The 22,064-nt window shown below is 41.2% G+C and overlaps 1 protein-coding gene across 4 annotated transcripts in view; it reads left to right on the forward strand.

Moving 5' to 3' along the window:
• The window catches only part of LOC138261322 (uncharacterized), an 888,401-nt gene that overhangs the window by 79,522 nt on the left and 786,815 nt on the right, over nt 1–22,064 (forward strand). For all 4 annotated transcript variants that reach the window (XR_011199068.1, XM_069210158.1, XM_069210160.1 and 1 more), the window contains one exon: nt 19,434–19,504. Coding sequence is in view for 3 of the 4 variants with exons in the window: in XM_069210158.1 (XP_069066259.1) it covers nt 19,434–19,504 (71 nt within the window). In the remaining variant the exon portion in view is untranslated. The remainder of the gene's footprint in view (nt 1–19,433; nt 19,505–22,064) is intronic.

Here is a 22,064-nt window from a genome sequence, read left to right on the forward strand (position 1 = left end):
TCCTCCACACTCAGTGTGCTCATTCACATGTTCTAATTGGGTTATTTCTTTCCGCCCACCACTTTCACCATCCACCAGCCGCCACTGGATACAGGTCTTCATTTTGAACGTGTTGCTGTGCAAGTACAGAATTGCAGTAAATGGTAATAACATTTTGAAAGAAAGATGTCTCCAGTGGATCATTGTTTGGCACTACTGCAGGACCACACACCAGCATGTGGCAACTAGATGCATAGCTGACATGACATTAAGCTGTTACAACACACAGAGCTGAGCTTGCATTCAGCATGTGTGGATCCTGAAATAACACTGTTAATGGAAAACGAAGCACGTGGAAACATTCTGTCAGAAAAACAATTTAGACATTTATGAAGAACGTGTTACTCCTAGCAGTCCCTGCCCAACGCTGTCCATGTTTCAGGTTGTAGCATAAAAACAGATATGTTTGCAAAGTGTGTCCGAGCTTATGGGTTTACCTTCTCTGATATATCCTGTGTTTAGTTGTTATGTACTATCCGTGCCCTCGTCATCCTCCTCTCATCTGTGAGTCAGCATTTCATCACAAAAGTATGCTACAGTTTCCCTTTAATTCGATACTATTTGAGGTTCCTGCTATAGCTTTCAGGCTCTCAGGACGAGCAGGCCAGGTAATTGCCATGAATGCTTAACTCCTGTGACCGCACTCTTGTGATTAATGTCAGTACCTCAAACCTTCCTATATTTATGTGGATGAGGAAACGCCCCATGTTTACTGGAATGTGTTGGTTTTGGTGCCACCGTCACCAAAACTCGTAGGATATTCCCCGGAAAGCTCTTCATTGATTGGTATTCATTGCAGTCATAAATTCGGACTCTGGAGAGTTGAATGTTATCAGGGTCAATAAATATCACACCGTTTACTCATAATGAAGGTCTCTGTATCAACAGAGGCTCCCGGTGCCATTTTAGCTCTGCCTGCTACTACCTTATTCTAAACTGCTCTGCTCTGATCCTTCATTAGAAATGGGGGCAGTGAGTTCTCATTCCCACCCAGATATCAGCAAGATCAGGAGGAAGGGAAAGAGAAGACAGACAGTAGTTATGACACTCCATTTCCCCCAGAAGGGAGTGGGAGGAATCCAAAGTGACATACCTCAAGTGCCTGTACATTTAGTAGCACCCTCTCTAAAGAAACAGCGACTTAGTCATCTATGCTGTCGGCAGGGATAACATTTCAAGCTCCACCCAGGGATGGTAGTGCTATAATATAACGACCCATCCCTGTAGTGTGTCCCTTGGTCTCAGACCCCTACTAACTTATTTTCTCAACCTTAGACCTTCACATACATTCAGCCTATTTGCACAATTCTCTATTCCGTTTCTGTGGAACATTGTTTTCCAGCTCATTGTTGCCTAACATCTTGTTGAATAAGGGCCTAGTCTACAGATGAGCTTGTTACAGTCTTGGCTTTGGCTCTGGTAAATAATCCCAACAGGAAATCCTCAGAGGTGCGTTGAATCTTCCTGTCTGTTGCCTTATTAACAAACTGGACTACTCACAGCAAAACATTACCTAAAGAGGGCATACACACATCATATTATTAAATTTGTCTCCTTCCTCTCCACATCTGGGGTATCAAACATTTGCATCTGGATACGTGCAGTTGATTCTTTTGGACCTGCTACATTTAATCCAATTGCCTTATTCTATCGTTCTGCAGACATCATCAAACCACTTTCCCTGGGGAGAGGTCAGTTAAATTTTAGTCTGCTCAATGAGTGCCTTATATATCAGGGTAATAGCTTTGTGTCTACATCTATGGTGCAAATCGCTTTCAGACAGTGGTGTACCAGCGGTTCCGAAGGCCATGTTTTCCTCTGAGTTTGCATCTTGAATCGTACAGCTCTGTACAATAGAAAATTACCTTTAGATATTCACTACAGAGAGCTTTGAACCCCCCCCTCCATAAAGTTCACCTACAATTTCAAACCCTTTCTTGACCCAACTCTGGCATTTTGTCCAGTTCCCCTGGTGCAGCAAGGCTCTATGGGAAGTCAGTGGTACATAGAGGGCTTTCATGCACATGTTTATGTAAAAGTCTAATCCAAACATACTTGAGTGTTATAAGAAAACTTCTCATATTTGTCTCCATGTCTACACTGGGGTAGACAGTACTAATCACATAAATGCCATATTTGTTTTGTGTGTCCCCCTGATGGCCCCTTGGATAGGTCACTCTGCTATTCCTCCACATGGCCGCCCTTTGCAGTTGAGCAGCCAGGTAGTACAGTTCCAGGTCTGGACCGCTAACCCAACCTGAGCAATATGTAGTCACAGTTTTTACAATGCTACTGTATGTTTATTTGTACCCCAGATTAAGTCAAGGTGGATTGTATCCAGCCAATCCTAACACTGCTTTCATGCAGCGTTAGGATTGGCTACTGGGGAGGCTGGGAGCCTATGCCTCTATTGACCTGTAAAGAGTAATGGCGGTGCGGAGAGGCAGATAAGTTAAAAAAAAAAAAAAATGTTTATTTTGCCCCGCCCCCTCTGCCACGGGCCGCCCTGTCCCTTTACCAGGCAGCGAGCTGCGACTGATGAGGTTTACCAGAATTTAACACCATCTTGTGTAGCTGCTATGACCCCCGAAACAGTTCTATGTACAGAATCCTCTAAATATTTTATTGTGGATGGTTCCTATATTAAGTCCACTCAAAGTGCAGTAGTCCTAGCTTCCTTCTCAGATGGGCAATCGGGAAATGCACAGTATTAGCCCCAGTATAATTTTAGGCCAGACTGCTTTTTAAAGCTCCTGTGGGCTGTAACATCACCAGCAACCTCTGATTGCTCCCACTGCAAGTATAGTAACATATTATCAGCATAGCAAGAGATCTAATAAGACGTGCCTGCAATGTTTAGGCTCCAAAAGCATTTTTCTTGCCTTATTACTGGATTTGTGGATTCTAGAGCCATAGCAAACATTATTGCCTAGTTCCTTTAGTTCTGTGGCAGGAGCGCAATATTACACCACCTATCCTAACCCAAGCTGTATGTTGTGCATAAAGTAACTCAGTCCTTTTCTGAAAACCCAGTCCCTAACCTACACTATCCAGTATGAAATGCAAGTATCCCTACTGCAGGGAGTCAGAGGCCTTTTCAATATCCATGGCTATACTATGTCCTTGGGATGATTTTGAGTAGGATGATCTAGGATTCTTATCAACCTTGTGATATTCCCCATTATATTGTGTTTTGCCATAAAACTGTTTTTGTCAGGATGGATTAGACTTGGGGTTCTGTAGAAGGATACATTCAGCTCATCCTTGCTCTTTTTGGGAACAGTTACTGTGAGGGGTTCCCTCATCTAGGGAGGAAGCCATCTGGTGGGCCTAGCAGAATTCAAGTCTTTCGTTAACTTGGTAGCCAACAAGTCAATAATAAGCAGCATAAAATTCAATGTGTAGGCCACCTCAGCTAGACAGTCTGCCCCTGGCTATGTCTTTTATAGCTATCTACACTTCATGTTCAGTGATATCAGTGCCCAGATACTCTGCATCTTCTTTCTGCATGGCTGCCCCCATTGAGTTGTCAGTGATGTCCGGCCTTTTGAGGAAACTCCGAGCCATGTATGATATTCCATCATATTTGGTAAACATGGCATTCATTTCAGATTGAGAATAAAGAAGCTTTCCCTCATTGTGCCAAATACATATGTTAGGAGAGTCCCTTTTGTGGGGTTAGCTAACCAATCTAATAGTTTGCCAGCTTTATTCCTTATCCCTTATGTCATGAGGTTTAGTCAGCTAACCCTTTTAATCATGGCATCTCAGACTTTCTACAAAAGCCAGTATTTTTGTTTCTCTTTCCACAGTTGTCCATTGAGTTTCAGACATTATAGGCACTGTCTTCCTAGGTTATTTAGTACCTGAGTTAATACATCTTTGGGCAATTGCATGTGCACCCTAGTGAAATTTAAATTGCACTGCTCCCTAACCAGAAATTAAACAGCTTGCAGTTTTATGAAGGCAGAGGAAGTTGTTCCCTAATTTTTAGTGTAATCATTTTATATTGCGTCTCTAAACTCTTGTTGGTACACTAAATCCTCAAGTGTCTCTAGTTTCACTTTCCATGTCGGGATGACAACTCCTAATGACACCTCAATCTATTGATAAAAGCAGTGGGTTGTGGTCTGAGTAAGGCCTTGCCTGGTATTGTGTGCAAATGACTGCTGCATGTATTTGTTGACAGCAAGGGTATTTATCCAGCCTGGAATAATGGTCATGCACTCCTGAATAGCAAAAGTATTGTTTTCCTGCAGGATTGGTTGCTCTTCAGGATTCTATGAGTGTCCAGTGTGATAGCCAATTTTGCACACTTTTGCTACTCCGTAGGTTCCTGATGTGGGCAGTGGCAGTGTGATCTATATCATATAATGTCTGTGATGCAATTCAAATCTCCCCCTTTTATACAAGCATAGTGGAATACTTTAGTAAGTTGTAGTGAAAGGTTATCAAGAAAGGAATGATGTTCTACTTTCATAGCATTTATATTTATAAGGGCATGACCTTATAACTTGACCCCAATAATGATAAATCTACTCTCTCTGTCAGCAGTCTCCAGAGTGGACTGAAACGGGGTGCTGGGCCTAATCCATATTAGCACACCCCAAGTAAATGAAGATTAGTGGTTGAAATAGACCAACCACCACCATCGTTTCTGGAGTGTAGAGCTGTTGCGTAACCTGAGTTTTCAGCTCAACTCTGCAAGGTTTGTTTCCACGGTTGACATGAGTGAACTTAGTTCAATGCATTAGCGCTGAATGTGAAAAACTTCTTATTGTAGTCCCTCAGAACCCCATCCAGTACATAAATGAGGTGGTGTCAATGCCTTTGGGTAACTAACAGTGAGCAGTGGTAATCCAAATTATCATTCATTACTGATTTGCATACTCAAGATCACAAGAAACGGAATATGTATTTCAACATATTTATTTTAAAATAGTAAGATAGTGAAAAGCAGCTACGCTTCTCAATAACAGTGAAAACAGGGAAAAATTGTCACATCACAGTTTACCACTCTGAAACCCTCACTGTGCTATCTCTAAGAGATATGCTAGTTCTAGGAGATGAACAATGAATAAGCCTGCGTTTTGGGGTGGTGCACATACCTGGACACTAGAATTTGCTGTGTGTTTGGAATATTTTATCAGCTATTTTGAGCACGAGGCCAAAAGCTAGGAGATTGTGTCTAAGACAGAATACAGTCCTGGCACCATTTCGTGAAGGCAGAATGGAATGCTTCACAGATTTTCAGGATGTCTTGCTGGAGGCTTCTTTGGTCGGTATGGAATCTGGTGCTGTGCTCATCTGGATCTGTGATCCTCATCTGTGACCTGAGTGCAGTGAGTGAGCAATGTTTCTCCCCTAATTAAGTGGTCAAGTTGTAGTCCTTATATATTGTGTCTTATCCAAGATGGAAATTACAAAGTCACCTTAGGAATGTTTTGACATAATGAGATACATCAATGGATGCACTAATAAGGTAAACATATGTCAATATAGCTTATATGTTTTGAGTTACATTTGATATATGACCTTGTAAAAGGCATCTGTCCCAGACTGATGTCCTAATGGGATTTTTATTGACGTCTGTCTCCGAATGACTTGACACTTTCACAGATCTTGGAAAGATAGACACAGACAACATCTGTGTCAAAGGCAGACATTTTGATGATTCTGCATAATTTGAGAAAAAATGGCAGCCTCCATTGTCAAAGATGGTACCCTTCAAGCTCTAAGATGGTGACAACAATTACCGAGGATGGATTCAGGGCCAAAGGTAAACAAGCCGGACAGGCTAATAAAAATGGAGACCATAGCTGAAATAGAACCTGCCCTATATGTGTTTAAGAACCTAAAACTAAAACAAGGAAGCCTAAAAAAAGCAAATGCTTAGAATAGATAAAATAATAGACTTATGGAGGGTAGCAGTTAATTTCTAAGTAAAATAGTCACTAAATTATTACTTTTGATCTTGCTGATAAGATGTATTCATTATACATTTACAGAAAACAAACACATGCCAGAAGTATGCATTTGATGAAATATCAGTTCACCACCTGTTCAATAACAAGTCTTCAAACTGGAATGAAAAGGGGTCTCTGCGCTGGAAGACATGATCCTTACAACTGAGCTTTCTGCTTCTACTAGATTTATTTCCTGGAGAAACACAATATGTTCTCCCCATCTCTTAATATAAGCCTGGATGTTATACCTCTTGCTGTGATAATTTTGACCCCTTACATTCCATATGAGCAATTTAATCTGACTTGTTGGTGTAAACAATACAGATATTTCTTCCTATTACCTGTGGTGATCCTTCCACCCACCCCCATTCCCCGCCTGTCCAGTTGCATTTTACCTTAGACAATCCTTGTAGTGCAGCTATCCTGGGACACCGACCCACAACTATCAACACATTTCTCCAACTGACCCCGCCCCAGATTAATGAGCTGAAACCCACTGTGCAAATGAGTTACTAATGGAGAAGAGAACATTTGAAATTTGTCTGGGGGATCAGCCTGATGGTGGTGTCTTTTGGTGTGCATTTCAGGTGACTCAAGCTGATGTGTGCTCTAGGTTGACCTTTCCCCCCAAATGGTTTACCAACAATAAGCTAGATGGGGTAATGAAGAGTTTTCCCTTTGTCACAAATTACTATTATCTGCACTCATATCCAAGCCAAAAGATCATTGCCTAATTTCTCAAGGATATAGAGCCTATAAGCAGGTGATTGATGACAGAAAAATGGAACTTAGGGAGACTGCCTGGGCTGACTTGCTGTAGGCATCCAATAAGGCAGACAGTGGCCAATTTTGGGAGGTAGTCAATCGTCCTCTTTTCAATGATAATGGAGCCAATGCCACTTCTTCCCACATTACCCCGGAGAAATGGGTTGAACACTTTGATGGTCTGTATGGTGTTGAATATGATGTTGATATGATTGAGCCTTTTGTCATGGTTGTAGCATATGACCAGAATAGTCTAATTTTTGATGTAAAAGAGGTTAAGCAAGCTATCGAAGGGCTGGCAAGTCATAAAGCCCCTGGCCCGGATGAGATTCCTGCCGATCTGTTTAAGTCATTACCTAGTCTATGGGCTCCGATTTTAACCACATTATTTAATTTAGCTATTCAGAGGGGGTTACTGCACTCTTGGTCCAAGTCCATATCATTCCAGTTTACAAGAAGGGCTCTGGGGATCTCCCCAGTTGTTATAGGCCCATCTTATTGATAGATTTGGTTGTGAAGGTAATGGGCAGGGTGATCCTTGAGAGGGCTATAACTTGGGTGGAGGATGAGTCTATTTTAGTGTATTTCCAGTATGGTTTTCAACCAGGCTTAGGCACTTGTGATCAGTTTCTTCATTTCTATATGCTTATCAATAAATATACAGTAGGCAAACCGGGGTCACTATTTGTTTCTTAAATGGGCTTATCATCCACCTTTGATAAAGTTAATAGGTCTAAATTATGGCAGATTGTCTTGGACATGGGCATGTCCAACTTTGTTGGTTTTGTTGCTGATCTGCACAGAGATATGAGGGCGGTAGTGCGTTATAACATAAATGGGGCTTGGTCTGGCTCTTTTAAATTGAATAGTGGAGTAAGTCAAGGTTGTCTATTGGCCTCTGTTCTGTTCATATTGTATGTGAACAACTTTGGGGCCTGGCTCCTGGACAAACTAGTGCATTATCCGCAGATAGATTTCTCGCCAGATCCCTACATTGTTGTATGGGGATGACACTGTTCTGTTGGCAAGGACAACCTAGAGCTCCAGTCATTACTTGATGGTTTTGTACAATATATGAACAATTTAGATCTTTCTACTAATTACAGCAAATCCCAGGTGATGGTGCTGAGCCCCAAAAAGACTAGGTTAAGATCATTCCATGTGCAGGGTAATAGGCTTTCAGGGTTCAGTCTTATACTTACTTGGGCATTGTCTTTGAGGATTGAACCACGTGGGGCACCCTGGCTAAAGCAAAGAAGTTAGCCTTGTCAAAAAACATAGTTGCCTGTTTCCTTTTCTGCAACAAGGGGCAGTTAGACAGCTCTCTGTCAATGGAAGTACATGTGAAAAGATTGACTGGCACATGTTTGGCCATAATAAGGAAGCTACATAAAATCTTGGACCTATGACCTCTCACATCCAGAAGAATCATGGTCCAGGTCTTAATATTGTGTCGCCTGGACTACGGGAATTCTTTGTATCTGGGCTCACCTAAATGAGTCCCCAAGAGACTTTAGGTTGTTCAGAATGCTGCGACCAGGCTCATTTTCAAGTTACCTAAGCAGGCCCCAGTTAAAGGACTTTGGCCTCTCCACGTTGGCTCCCGGTGGAGGAAACAGTTAAAATTAAGGTGCTGTGTATCACCCATGGTGATCAACCAGAAAGGGCTGAAATTGATTAGGGATCTTTTAACTTTATACACTCCCAGCAGAACTCTTAGGTCTGCCAATTCTGGTTTGCTGATGATCCCCTGGATTCAGAGGGCCAGATCAGGAGGGAGATCTTTTTCTTACATCTCCCCTAAATTGTGGAACTCCTTGCTGCATTAATTGAGAATGAAGACTAACAAAATCACTTTTAGGAAATGCCTCAAAACCTGTCTCTGGCCCATCTCTTGAAACACTTGTCTGCTGGAGTGGTAGTGCGGGGAAGCCTTTGGGTAGCCATGCACTCTATAAATCTCTATAAGATAAGATAAGGCAGTCAGCCATTTGGGACCTCGTTGAAGGTCTACCAGGCAAAATATGTTTAATTGGCTACGTATGGCAGTGATGTATGGGGCTATGCTAACATTAAGGAATTTCAAGTGGCCGAAAATGGCTTCTGCATGTGCCTATCAGTGGTTCTGCCTCTACATCGGCTTATATGGTTCATGAGGAGTTACGGTCATTTTTTTTGTCGGACCTTATTGTCCTTCACCCTTTGATTAGGTGGTTGACCACCTGGGTGTGTACTGAAAACCTTTTAGGTAGGGAGATCAATAAGGATTGTTTGGAATTGGATGGATGGAGATCGATTAGTTGTTTAAAGTGTATTAGGGGCACTTTTGCGAAACAAGGAAGGTCTGCTTTGTTTGAGTCGCCTATTTCTATAATGAAGGCAGATATTGCATGGATTTGGGAAAACATTTTGCTGTGGAGAAAAACTGAGAGGGAGCCAATTGAGCTCAATAAACCCCTTGTTCGTTGTCACACCTTGCTTCTGACATGTCTGACCTTTGAACCCTATCTGTTTAATTCTTCCAATCTCCACTATCGCTTTCTTCTAACTAGATTTAGATTTAATCAGTACCATATGCTGTTGGCATACCCAAAAGCTATTTCGTGGATTAATAAGCAGGGACCCTCTACTTGCGATAATTTCTCTTCACAAGATCTCCTGCACTTTGTTTTCTTTTGAAGCTTTTATGAGATCCTCGTAGAATGTTTTTACTACTTTTATTGAAATACATGCATTTTGTACAGGTGAGGCCCATCCTTATGTTTTTACAGTTACTTCCGGATGTTTATACTGCTTATGCCATGCTTACTTTCTAGCTTCTTCATTAAAGTTAAGGAAATTGCTGGATGCGGGGGAGGGGGGATTCCTTAATGGTGCACTTTATTTATTACCTGCAATGCACGCTATTATATGACTGCTCTGGTTATTGACATGTTTTTATTGTTTTTTTTAAATAAAACATATTAATTGTTAAATGAATTATGTGTACTATGATTTATCCAGATTGTTTGTATATACAATGCGTGGGGTGGATAATGAAAGATTTGTCTGTGACTGCATTTCCCATTAATTTCTTTTTATGTGTTTTATCTTTTTCATTGTTGTTTTTAATGTCATGGTAATTCTTGTACTGTACATTTTATCTTCTTTTGCACTTTTAAGCTCTTGTCTAGACCGAATAAAGTATTTTTTTATTGATTGAGTTACTAATATTGTATTACCTCTCTGCTCTCATAGCCTCTGTAGATGCTTTGGTGAGCAGTGTAATTAAGGAAGGGTGAAAATTATTAGTTAAGACAGCACTCTACTGGCAGCCCCAGAGTAATATGGCAACAACTACTGGCATACATTTGGCCCAGATCTATTATATCCAGCAATAATATTTTCCAAAGCTATTAAGGATTACCAGGACCATGTTAAAAGCATATGCACATTTTGTATCAGTTTGCCCTCGTTGCGCACCTGGCTGTTATGTCGCTGCCCTTGGACCCACTGGTGATGTTATCTATAGTGCCTGTTTATTCCAAGTGTAGTCACCATCTATACTACGCTTTTCTTTGTCCCTTAACTTGATACATGTAGTCTTCGCCTGTTCCCTCCTCATACTGTCATGATGACTAGTAGGTCGGGACACTCATAATTGTTTCATTTTATGGTGTTTGCATTTTCTTGGATTGTGTTGATCCTTCAACGAGGGGGGCCTTCCGTCCACATTTCATTGGTAAATCCATTCCCAAACTTACTCTGGGTTCATGAAGAAAAAAGATTACCCATCAATGATTATTTTGAGTTTGGCTGGGAACAGTAAAGCACAACTAATCTCAAGTTCATATAGGCTTTTCGTGACCATTGTAAACAACACTCTTTGACACGGAACTGACACTGTACTGTAAAGTGTGTAGAAATCAGAACCCTTGCATTTTCGATAGACTAATGACCTTTGCTTCATGCTTGCTGAAGTGTGTGGTCCGTGTCATTGTAGTGAGGAAGAGAAGCAACAACAGGGCTTGAAATAGCCTCTGAGGGGGTGTGGGCTCTTTTGAAGGTGTAGTAGGGCAATAGACCATTGTGGGCAACCTCCTCCTAGATCCATTTTTCCAGGAACATGAAGTTGCATGGTCCATTGATTTTCACATCGAGCCTGCCACCGCAATATTGCTTCTCATAGCCCTTCTTCATTGTCCTCTCTGTTTTCAAGCATTTGTATATGTGGTGACATGTTGCCACCTGTTTTCGGAGACCTTTAGTGTTGGATGTTAGCTCAGCCTTAATAGTCTCGACCTTGTGCAGAAGGTTCGCAATTTCACTGTGGTTGTCACAGAGCAATTAAAGCTCAACATTCACAGTGTTTATTTTGATCTCAAGGGAGTCTTAGGTGAAAGTGATAGCACCAGGTTTTTGCCAGTATCAGGATTCCCTGTAGAGCCCAAGCCTTGTGATTGTTTTTTAGTTTTGTTCAGTGCAGTAAGCACTGCTATTGGGTCCTGATCCCTTTGCTTAGTGCTGCTCCCCATTGTGGCTTATGTAGGAGATGGTACTAAGTTGGACAGTCACAGCTCTCATCTTGACCCCACAGTAAGCAGTGTAACTAACCACCACAATTGCAGCAAGCATGCATGGGATACATTGAACAGTTTTCAGTAGAGTCAGCTATGTCAGGCAGATGGTTTGGTTATCAGAGCCCCCCATGGGTATGCCCTAGCACACTGCCCGTCACTTACTCTGTGCCGTTGAACAGTTTAGTTTTCTAAAGTAGGAGGCTTACCCATTCGGACACTCAGGTGCCTCTGCCACTCGTGTTCCCCGCAGATATCGCAAGCCAATAAATGTTTTTCTGTGGGGCGTTCAATTCACCTACAGTACATACCACAGCCTCAGTCAGTAGGTTGAATGCTAAATAGGCCACAGGGGTCACATGCATCAAATGCAAACATGATCAGGACCTCCTCTCGCAGCTTTCATCTTTCTTAGTCGCACTCCGCCCAGTCTTCGAAGGAGCCATTGCAGCATCCAAGATTGGGGGAGAAGATAGGCCTCGAATGCACCACTCCTGTGGTGCCGTATAACACCTTCAGTCTACCCCCGAGCCGTAAAGATTGGTTCCGGTCCCCTGTAGCCCATGCTCAAGAGGAGTGTATGAAGTGGGTCTTGGCACAGCAAGCAGGTCCCACATTCACAAACAGACATGTACACTCCAGCCGCAGAGTCCCACACTTCTAGTAGTTGGAGCTGATTGCTACCATCCTATTCACGGCCAGGATGGTCTAGTTCCTCAAACTGCTGATTCATCATGGATATGAACCCCCAATGCGACCATCTCCGCTTCCACAACACTGTGGTGCATGGATACGGGGAAGGTTTCAGATGGGCATTCCACACATAAGGGATATTAAATTGCCTGGTGCAGCCAAGAGCTCAAGAGTTCAACTCTTCACACCATGATACTAAGGCACGCCATCCCAGATGCATAGTACCCTTCATATCAAATACCATGTGTCAAGGCAATCAATATTTCGGCTGCGTGTAATATTGTTGGTCTAGTGGTAGAATGTAGAGCTCATATTAAATGGGAAGCTTGGGAGAAGGAACCCCCATTTGTATTTCAACAACTCACACAGAAGCCTTGTCAGTGCATACTTGGTGCTTGTAAATGCAAGCAGCATTTCCTGTTGACTGTTTTGATTTTTTTAAATAGTATTTCTGCTACTGTCTTTCTTAAATGGAACATCTGGAGGAAATATTTTCAGCAGGATAATAGCCGTGTGGACATCTAGCAGCAGATTCCACAGGACTTCCACAACTTCCATCCCCATCAGTGTCCGTATTCCCCCGTCTGTAGTGCACTGGGACATGGTTGGCTTCATGGTTGGCTTCTCCATTGCTGCAATGCAATTCAGCTCATTGCTCTTACACAATACATTTCACATACAAAATTGTTTCCAGACAGCAGAGATGAGAGACGACAAGCACTGGCAAAACGAATGGGTCTGGCATGTTCTAGCATAAATTGTTGTGTGATGTGTTTGAATACATAAATAGAAGGCACAGGGACAGGGGTTCATCAACACACAGAACACCCCCAGATTAAAATCTGGTACTACACACATGCAGTCAGACACCACATCAGTAGGTGCATGCAGACATAGGTGGTTGTTGGTTATTGGCATAGATGTATTGTTTAGCTATGTAGTTGCATAGAAGAATAGTTGGATGGCTATGGGTGTATGAAATGGTGGGAGGGTAAATGGATGAGTGCAGCTGCACAGCTGAATGAACAAATGTGTATGAATGAAACCATGTTTGGTTGTAGATTAATGGATGCAGGTGAGGATAAGTGTAAGTAGAAACAGATTAGCCTGGGTGCAGTTTGACTGATGCCTAGTTGTAAGTAGATTTGGTGAAAGGGCAGGTGAACATTCATGGAAGGAATAGAAGTGTGCATGGGTGGATAGTTGTGAGTAGAAGGGTGGATGGACAAATGACTGGATGCAATGTTGAGTTTAAAGGTGAAGATAGAAGTTGCATGGACATTGTTGTACAGAATACGTGATTTGCAATTACAGTGATCTCCTAGTGAATAACAAGTATTTTAAGAAATCCACATGTTCCCTAAAACTGGGTTTGACAAACAGGGGCTTATGTGGCTCCCTGAGACCTACCTGGGCAGCATACCAAGCCTTCCGGTGGACTGACTGCACAGACTGTTAGTCATGCTCTGAGCCCTTGTGCCACTGTCACTGCTTGCAGACTCCAGTGACAATAAATAGCAAAGCACTAGAAATGACACAATCATTCAACAGGAATCCACCTTATATGTTTACAAAGGATGATCATTGTGGATTTACTCTCTTCAGATATCTCGTTACCCCCTTTAAATTAAAATGTGTCTACACAAGAGCTTCTGAGGTAATTGGGCCCAACCACTTCCACAACGTGGCTCTCACCTTTGACCTAGTCAAGGTGCGATGAGATAGTAAATCTACAGCAATGTGCCAACAGAAGAAATGATAGAAAAAACATAATAGAAGATAACTGAGAAGCATGTAAGTGGAAGAAATAAGCTCTCAGGATCGAAACAGCTATAGATTCATGGCAGACATGAAGACTGCACATTTTAGGAAAGCCTTCCACCGGAAAAGCTGATTTCCGTCCATCACTTTTCTATCCCAATGGACTGCTCCAACCGAGCAAGCATAGCACAGGCAAAATGCCACAACATCAAGCACTTGTTCTGTACCATTCACTGTCATAATAAATGACTGTCATTCAATACTGCTGGTGCCATATACCCAATCCACAACCCAGGACTGGGATCATACAACTGATTATGCACAAGACTAAGCAGTGGGCAGAATGAGTGCACATGAAAATAGCACAAAACTCGTACACAAGTCTGGTTACTGAGCCCTCTTAGCTCTGGACAACAATGAAATTAAGAAAGATCTTGGGAACAGGGAGAGACTTCAGCTACAATCCAGGAGTCTGGGCAATATGTGGATCTCTTGGACTTGAAAAATAATGGGGAGTAATTTGTCAGGTTTGATGCCAAGAGATTTAGCTGTGGTGAATGTTTTTGAAGACTGGCCTGTGACCTAAGTTGGTTTGTTCAGACTGTAGATAATTCTTACTTTTCTTATGGTAAACAAGGGAAATCAATGCCTTCTTTATGATTAGCATAGGTTTTCTATTTTTCACCCAATTTTGACTTTCAATAAGGGAGAAGGTTTAGGTATTTTGAGCATTCACTCTTAGGTTGATGTCACCAGCATATTGGGGAAAAAAATGCCTCTGCTTCATTCAGCACTCACTCAGTGGTTCTGAAGAAAGATTGAGACGTAAGGGTGCTAAGAAGAAGTGTGAGGCACCCTGGATGAGATTTTGATAGGGATGGACATGAAATTGTCAATTTTGATGTGAGCTGGTTTATTTGATTTTTCGGGACCTAATTACCACAATTCCTCCAATAACAGTTGATCATTTAAGATTTTTAGTAGGATTCCGTGGCCAATAGCATGCATGGCCATTTGAGGAGGACCAGCAGATAAGAATTTCCTTCATCAAATAGACTAAATTGCCAGAACCTTAGAGAATAAGGTTTTGGTGAAAGGGTTGCTACTAGTGTACTTTTATATTTCGTTGGCCACACATATTTGCAGAATGTTAGAGAAGAAGTTGAAGCCTGTGATGGGCATGTAGTTGTGTGTTATCAGATGACAAGGAGAAATTATGGTCGCAATTCTGTACTCATCAGCTTATAAAAGCTTTGCAGTAGCTGCACATGAACTCTGTTTCCTTGACTGAAGCAAGATTACCTAATTTAAGCACTAGCTGATGATCATACCAAAGCAAAACCCAGAATTGATCCCTATAACTATACGGATAATGGCACTGATACTGCTAATCATGTTGCAGACATTTAGCACTCCAAAACTCTAGACAGTGAGGAAGGAAGATGTAGTCATTTGAACTTTATCAATTGAATACCTTGATTCCTCTCGCAAACAATAACATAAGTCAGAGCATAGTGCTGACATTATTTGTTCCATGACATGACAGATATTTAAAATGATTGTCTACAACATTAAATGCTCTTATATCTCAGAAACTAGTGGTTTCATTATGATCTCCAGTGGATATGTGTTTGAAACTCATGTGGCTCCATCCACCTTGCAGTAGGTAAATGGAACAACCTCCACTCCACATCAAAGCTTCCTCCTCACTTCTTGAATTCTGCAAGAAGATGAAGACCTGGCTTTCCAAATAACTAACCACACTAGGCAGGGCTAGGCACGCACACCTGCTCAAAACCAGGATACCCTTGCGGCTGATAGTGCGGCTTACAAATACACTTAACGTAAATGTAGAATGTCTTCTACACCACATATCTGTATGCTTCCATGTTTTGATATAGTCTTTCCCTTACACACAAATGTGACTAGTGATCCTGTGATGTTATACACCTAATTTGGACCACCAAAGTTACATTGCATAGCAGCATGGTTTGAAATCCCAGGCTCCTCAGAATCGGAAACTTGAGGAAGCTTTTGTTCAATTGGATGCAGTTGCCATATTGTATGGTAAGGTGCTGTCAAATGTGACAAATCCTAAACTGTTACAAGTGGCAAATTATTCTTGGGCTAAGTGGTTTAAGAAAATGGTTAATAGAGAGTCATAGCACAAGATGCCACTATGGTCTCTTCTTAGGTTTCATGATGTGGTTCAAAGAAACTGCAGGAAAGAATGGAAGGGTGCTGGGGGTACACAGGTCACTAAATTGTATGCCAATGATACACTTTGATACTTCTCTGATCTGTACAGGTGTATGCTGTCCCAAAAGGACAATTCCTTATGCATGCATTGATACTTAATGCCACCTGCATATCATGGGACTGAGAGAATGACTCCAGAAATTCACAGACCTTCACCTTTCATGAACCTTAGATGCCCTGAAAAGTTAGAAACACAATTTCACAAATTAATTGAAGCAACAGCACCATTTGACCTAGCATCAATGAAGTGGAAATGGGATGCTGTTGGGGTCTTCAGAAACATCAGTTTAAGTTGTTGCAACTTAATAATATACATTGTACTTATTTGATGGCCAGACTTCTAGAGAGAATATATACATGTAGACACTAAGATACAGATATTTTTCCCGTAGCGTGAAACATCTCAAGACTGAGAAAATGCTAGAAGGAAGTGACAGACTCATTGACCACCCAAAAAGGCAAACTTAAACTCCTTCCTCTTGAATCATGTCAATTAGGACTCATGAAAAGACCTAAAAAAGATAAAGTGTACAGCTGCTTCATACATCTGGCACTACTGTTAGCCAAGCTTCAGATTCCAATGAGTTGGCCAGATGCCAGACATTACAGCTTGGAGATACGAGTTACTCAGATGGCAACACCAGAAAACAAGACAAATACATCACTAAAATGAAATGGGGGAATACATTATACTCTCAACTTCTGGATCAAAATAAATGCTAGAATGTAGTGGGATCACGTCACAACACAGTTCTGGCAGCTGTTTCTGGGTTGAATCTGGGATCCAGCCGACTCAGGGAAATATGCTGAATTTGTACCAATGTTATTTTCAACACCAGGACACAATTTAGCAGCTCCTGCACGTTATTTGCATTCCCTTTTGTGGATCAACCAGCAGAGAGCTAGGGGTCTTTTTTATTTTTGTTCTAGTCAGGCATATACAAAGACCTGATTTAAAGGGCCATCAACCCTTATTTTATTCAAGTGTCATCGTGGCTTGGAGCCATCTGGAGCCTAACAGAGATGCCAATGTAATGGAACGAAACAGAAAATCTTTGGCTTGGAGATAGATTGTTTACTTTGTCCAACTTCCCCCATGTAATAAATGTGGATGTGCTGTAAGAATGCAAGCGTTTTCTGTGTGTATGAGTAATTACACTTATAAACATTTAAATGGCACATGCTGATATATGTTTTATTTAGTTCTTTTAAATCACAACTCATTTCAGTGTATGGGTGTCAGAGCACTTTACTTCACACACAGAGGGCCCCATTATGAGTTTGGCAGATGGAAAATTCCGGCAGCCAGACTCCCAACAGAGTGGCACTGCGTACGCTGCAACATCCCCAACGAAGCAACTATAGGTTTCCTGCTAGGTTGCAGGGCAGAAACCTAAGTTTCCGCATACCGGCCTAGAAGGAAACAGGCTACAGCGTTGTCTCTGGCTTGTAATCGAGCCGGCGACAATGCTGTCACCTGCAGGCTGCACCAGCACCCTTGCAATGTTCACTGTCTGTCCCCACCAAATGAAAGCCCACCAATAGTGTTCTTTCCCAGGAGTTCTCCACATGTTGTAGCAAAGACTCTTCTTTTCTAGCTCTGCCATTCGTAACTCCACCCCCTTCTCCTCTGCCTCACCTTGACCCCAAATGTATGGGTTCCATTAGTAATATTTTTCCCAATTAAAGCACTGACCACAACACTAAGGGCTATTTACAATAAAATCTGAAATCTGAACATCTATAATCATCATTAAATTAATATTCTAATTCATTCAGAACACTGGTAGTTCTATACTCTTACTTCTAATTTGTAGGTGATTGGAGGCATGACTTTATTCGATATGGGCTGAAATAGTGAACCCAATCCTAGACCAATTTTTTTTTAAAAGAGTCACATTTAGTGAATTATCTGAGATGAAAACAACCAAAATGCCATCACTAGAACTAGAGCTGTGCAATTTCAAAGATTTAAGGTAAGTATAGCGCCTAAAAGCACAAAGCGTCACTCAACATTATCTGGTGGTGCAAGAAAGTCACAGGTTCAGGCCGACCGCGACAGAGCGTGGGACAGATAATGGGACCCAGTTAGCACTGCTGAAAAAGTTACCTTGCAAGGTCCAACGCGAAGAGTCCAGTTCACTGTGGAGGCGGCCACGAGGATCAGAGTTATAGCTGGAGATTCACGTTGGTAATTACTTGTGGGCTGTTGATGCTGTAGCGTGAAGTGCAGATCTCACATTGCAGGTTGTTGCTGGCGGACGCTGCAGCACAAAGAGTCTAGTTCACTGAAGTTTCGCATTGGCAGTCAATTCACATTGGTTCAACTAAAAGAGTGCCTTAATCACCAGCAGCAGGCCTCATCAACCCCACATCAACCCCAACTAATACAATTAATCTGACTTTTGGGTGAATATCGAATATTCTCTCGAATGCCATGCATTTTGCCATTAAGCTAATCAGCACCAGAAATAAGTGCATGACAAAAGTTTAGCATCTCTAGATGACCTCCATCTATAACACGCAAAGAAACTCTTTGCCTCGACTCTCACTCCCTGTAAGAACAAGACTCTCGAAACATGGTACACCTATGCACCTCTCTATTCTCAAGATTGTGTTTCAGTTCATACTGACATGCATCCTGCTGCAAACTGAAGACCTTCTTTAATGACACCTCGGACAAACACCTGATTGCACAACAACTACCAAACACCAATGTTATTGTCAATGATCCGGATTTAAACACCCATGCCACATTAAACTATAACACCCTTTCTCCTCTAAAAGATACACAGGGAGCGTATATATGCATGACTGCAAACAACAGGGGAAAAGATCCCTGGTGTAAATAACATTTCTGCTTGGTTGCAGGTCCTATTAGCTCTTAGTTTACATTTACGTGTAAAAGAATGCAGAACAACACAGGTTTTGTGATTGCCTACCATCGTTTGGTCTTGGATTCGCTTGGAAAGTAGCACCAGGTCTGACTTGGTGGCACTTGATCGTGCAAACACATAAGGCAGCAGAATTATAAACTCACCCCTTATTAGCCAGTGATTTGAAAATCGCTTCCATTGGAAATGTCACCGGATTTTACAATAGGGAATGGGTCTCCGTGGCTCTAAAAATGAATTCTATGTCAAGTGGGGCTGGTTCCAGCTAAACAAAGTCTACACGTGAATAAACCAACAAACATAAAATCCTGTCACTGTTGTGCCACGTAAAGAAAACTTCATTTCATAAAAAGCTAGAATTATAATTTAGATTCATTTCGAATTTTACCCTAAATATTGTGTACATGAATACCTATTTTTCACCCAAGAGTTGTGAATGCTAGTGCTTTTAAAACACAATTCCTTGAGAGGTACACATTTTTACGTTCTTTTGCCCCCAGCTCCAGGACGTGCAGTTGAAAACAACGCTGCGATCCAAACAGGATCCAATGAGGGAACTTCAAGATTTACGGTAAGTGCAACTATAAATCCTAGACTCTTTATCTATGTGCAAGAAGCAGAGCGGATTAACCGTACTTTTTCCAGAGACTGCTTTTGTCATTAATGCGAAAGGAGGCACCAAAGGTTTCCCACTTAAGCTGATCTACCCACAGGATGTAAGGAAGATGGTGGACATAAAACCCATGAAACTGACCCACGCTCATGCTCCAAGCTGAACAGTTTTTTGTTTTTTTTTCCTGCGGGTGTATTTACGATGATTATGCTTGTATTTCTTGACGATTCAGATTTGTTTTAACCCTCCAGAGTGAGGACGCGAGTTACAGTTAAAAAATCAAACTCACTAATGGTTTTATATTTTATTTCTAGATGTGTCATTTTATCTGACCAGTGTTTTAGTACTCTGAAAAAAAATACGTTTTTGTGCAATGTATGTGTTTTTTGTTCGTATTCCGTAGTCGGAAGGACCTCAGCATAAAGGAAACATGCCCAGGGTCCCCGAAACTAACATTTTCAGACTTTTCTGTATCAATCTATAGACGGTGGCCCTGCATGTAATTTTAGGGTTGTAGTTAATGGTACTAGTTCTTAACAAAAAATATATAGGACTTCAATGACATTCGTTATATCGCAGCACTATGATTTACCACGATGTCAACAGTAGTAAAATGCAATCTTAATAGAATTTTACAGGAGTAGAATCAGAAACTATGCGATCAACGGTTAGAGGCCGGGAGTTGTGAAGAAGTAGATATCCCCACATGGAGAACTGAAAGCTCGGTGCGGCCATACCGCTGCCCCTGCGCATCATTCAGTGACTATGCCATGTGTTAAAGCAGTTATTCTAACGAGGCCTCAAACAGGGCAGAACCCACTTTAATCCACACGCAGTTCAAATACACAAAACCAAACTTATTCACTCAGCGAGGAAATCACCTCATCTGGACTGTGAGGAGTAAGTAAACAGATGCTTTCTATTTAGGAAGGCGATGACAGAGGATTTGTAGAAAACTGTCTGTCACGTGTAAAGCTCTGGCACTCTGCCAATATCATAAGAGTATCTAACCTACGGTCAAACACAGTCAAATAATCACAGCAGTGTGTTGTGGGAAATCAATTACAATGCAGTTGAGAAATAAAGAAACAAGAAAGCTAAAACAAAGCTAGTTAAAAATGAAAAAATGTTTAGCAAAACGCTACAAAAATGAACACACAGATACATTGATTAAACGTAAACACTCAACTAAAGCTCACTAAATAATTTATTTCGGGGTACACCCCCCATAAAAACACAAAATATAATGAGAGGAGGCAAACTGCAAAGTGCATATTGCAAAATCTATAAATAAAAATTCAAGACTAAAAACACTATATACATGCATGATACAGGTAAAATCTCAAAGCATCATTAACATGACTAAAACAACTACTATGTAAACTCATATCTCTTCATGTTAAAACAACGACCTGAAGTTAACTCCGCAACATGCAAAATCTTCAAACCATTGATTATTCTGTTCAATGATGCTCTACAATGCCAACGTCCCCGGTTGCTAACTAACCACACTCATCGTAAAAACCTGCTTACTTAGAAAACAATAAAAGGTGACTTGTCAGTTTGAACAGCTCTTAAAGCAGGTTTGTAATGTCAAAAACTCATGGAAAGACAATGACAGCGAATCCACCTTCTCTCTGCTTCGATGTTACCCAGGCAGAGCAGTAACATTTGCTCACTATTTCTACTTTCTGGGTGTTGCAGATTGTGCAAGAGGTATTAAAACCCCGAATAGAATTCCACTTTTTTAAAAATTATTTTTATTGAGTTTTGTAAGTAAGTCAGTAAGGAAAAGGCAATATGTCAAACCATGAAACAGATAAATTTGGTAGTTCACCAATAATATATCATCACGTTTTACTCCCCCCCCCCCACCTAGATCTTATGCAAGGCTTTCCATTTAACAGAGTTCAGAAACAGTATACATAGTAATGGTTATTACTTATCTATTCACCACTTTAGGCATATCTGGTATTAGTTAGCTGTTCAGAAATAAAGAAACAAGAAAGCTAAAACAAAGCTAGTTAAAAATGAAAAAATGTTTAGCAAAACGCTACAAAAATGAACACACAGATACATTGATTAAACGTAAACACTCAACTAAAGCTCACTAAATAATTTATTTCGGGGTATACCCCCCATAAAAACACAAAATATAATGAGAGGAGGCAAACTGCAAAGTGCATATTGCAAAATCTATAAATAAAAATTCAAGACTAAAAACACTATATACATGCATGATACAGGTAAAATCTCAAAGCATCATTAACATGACTAAAACAACTACTATGTAAACTCATATCTCTTCATGTTAAAACAACGACCTGAAGTTAACTCCGCAACATGCAAAATCTTCAAACCATTGATTATTCTGTTCAATGATGCTCTAGAATGCCAACGTCCCCGGTTGCTAACTAACCACACTCATCGTAAAAACCTGCTTACTTAGAAAACAATAAAAGGTGACTTGTCAGTTTGAACAGCTCTTAAAGCAGGTTTGTAATGTCAAAAACTCATG

Source organism: Pleurodeles waltl, chromosome 10 (genome assembly GCF_031143425.1).
Source record: "Pleurodeles waltl isolate 20211129_DDA chromosome 10, aPleWal1.hap1.20221129, whole genome shotgun sequence".
Taxonomy (NCBI): domain Eukaryota; kingdom Metazoa; phylum Chordata; class Amphibia; order Caudata; family Salamandridae; genus Pleurodeles; species Pleurodeles waltl.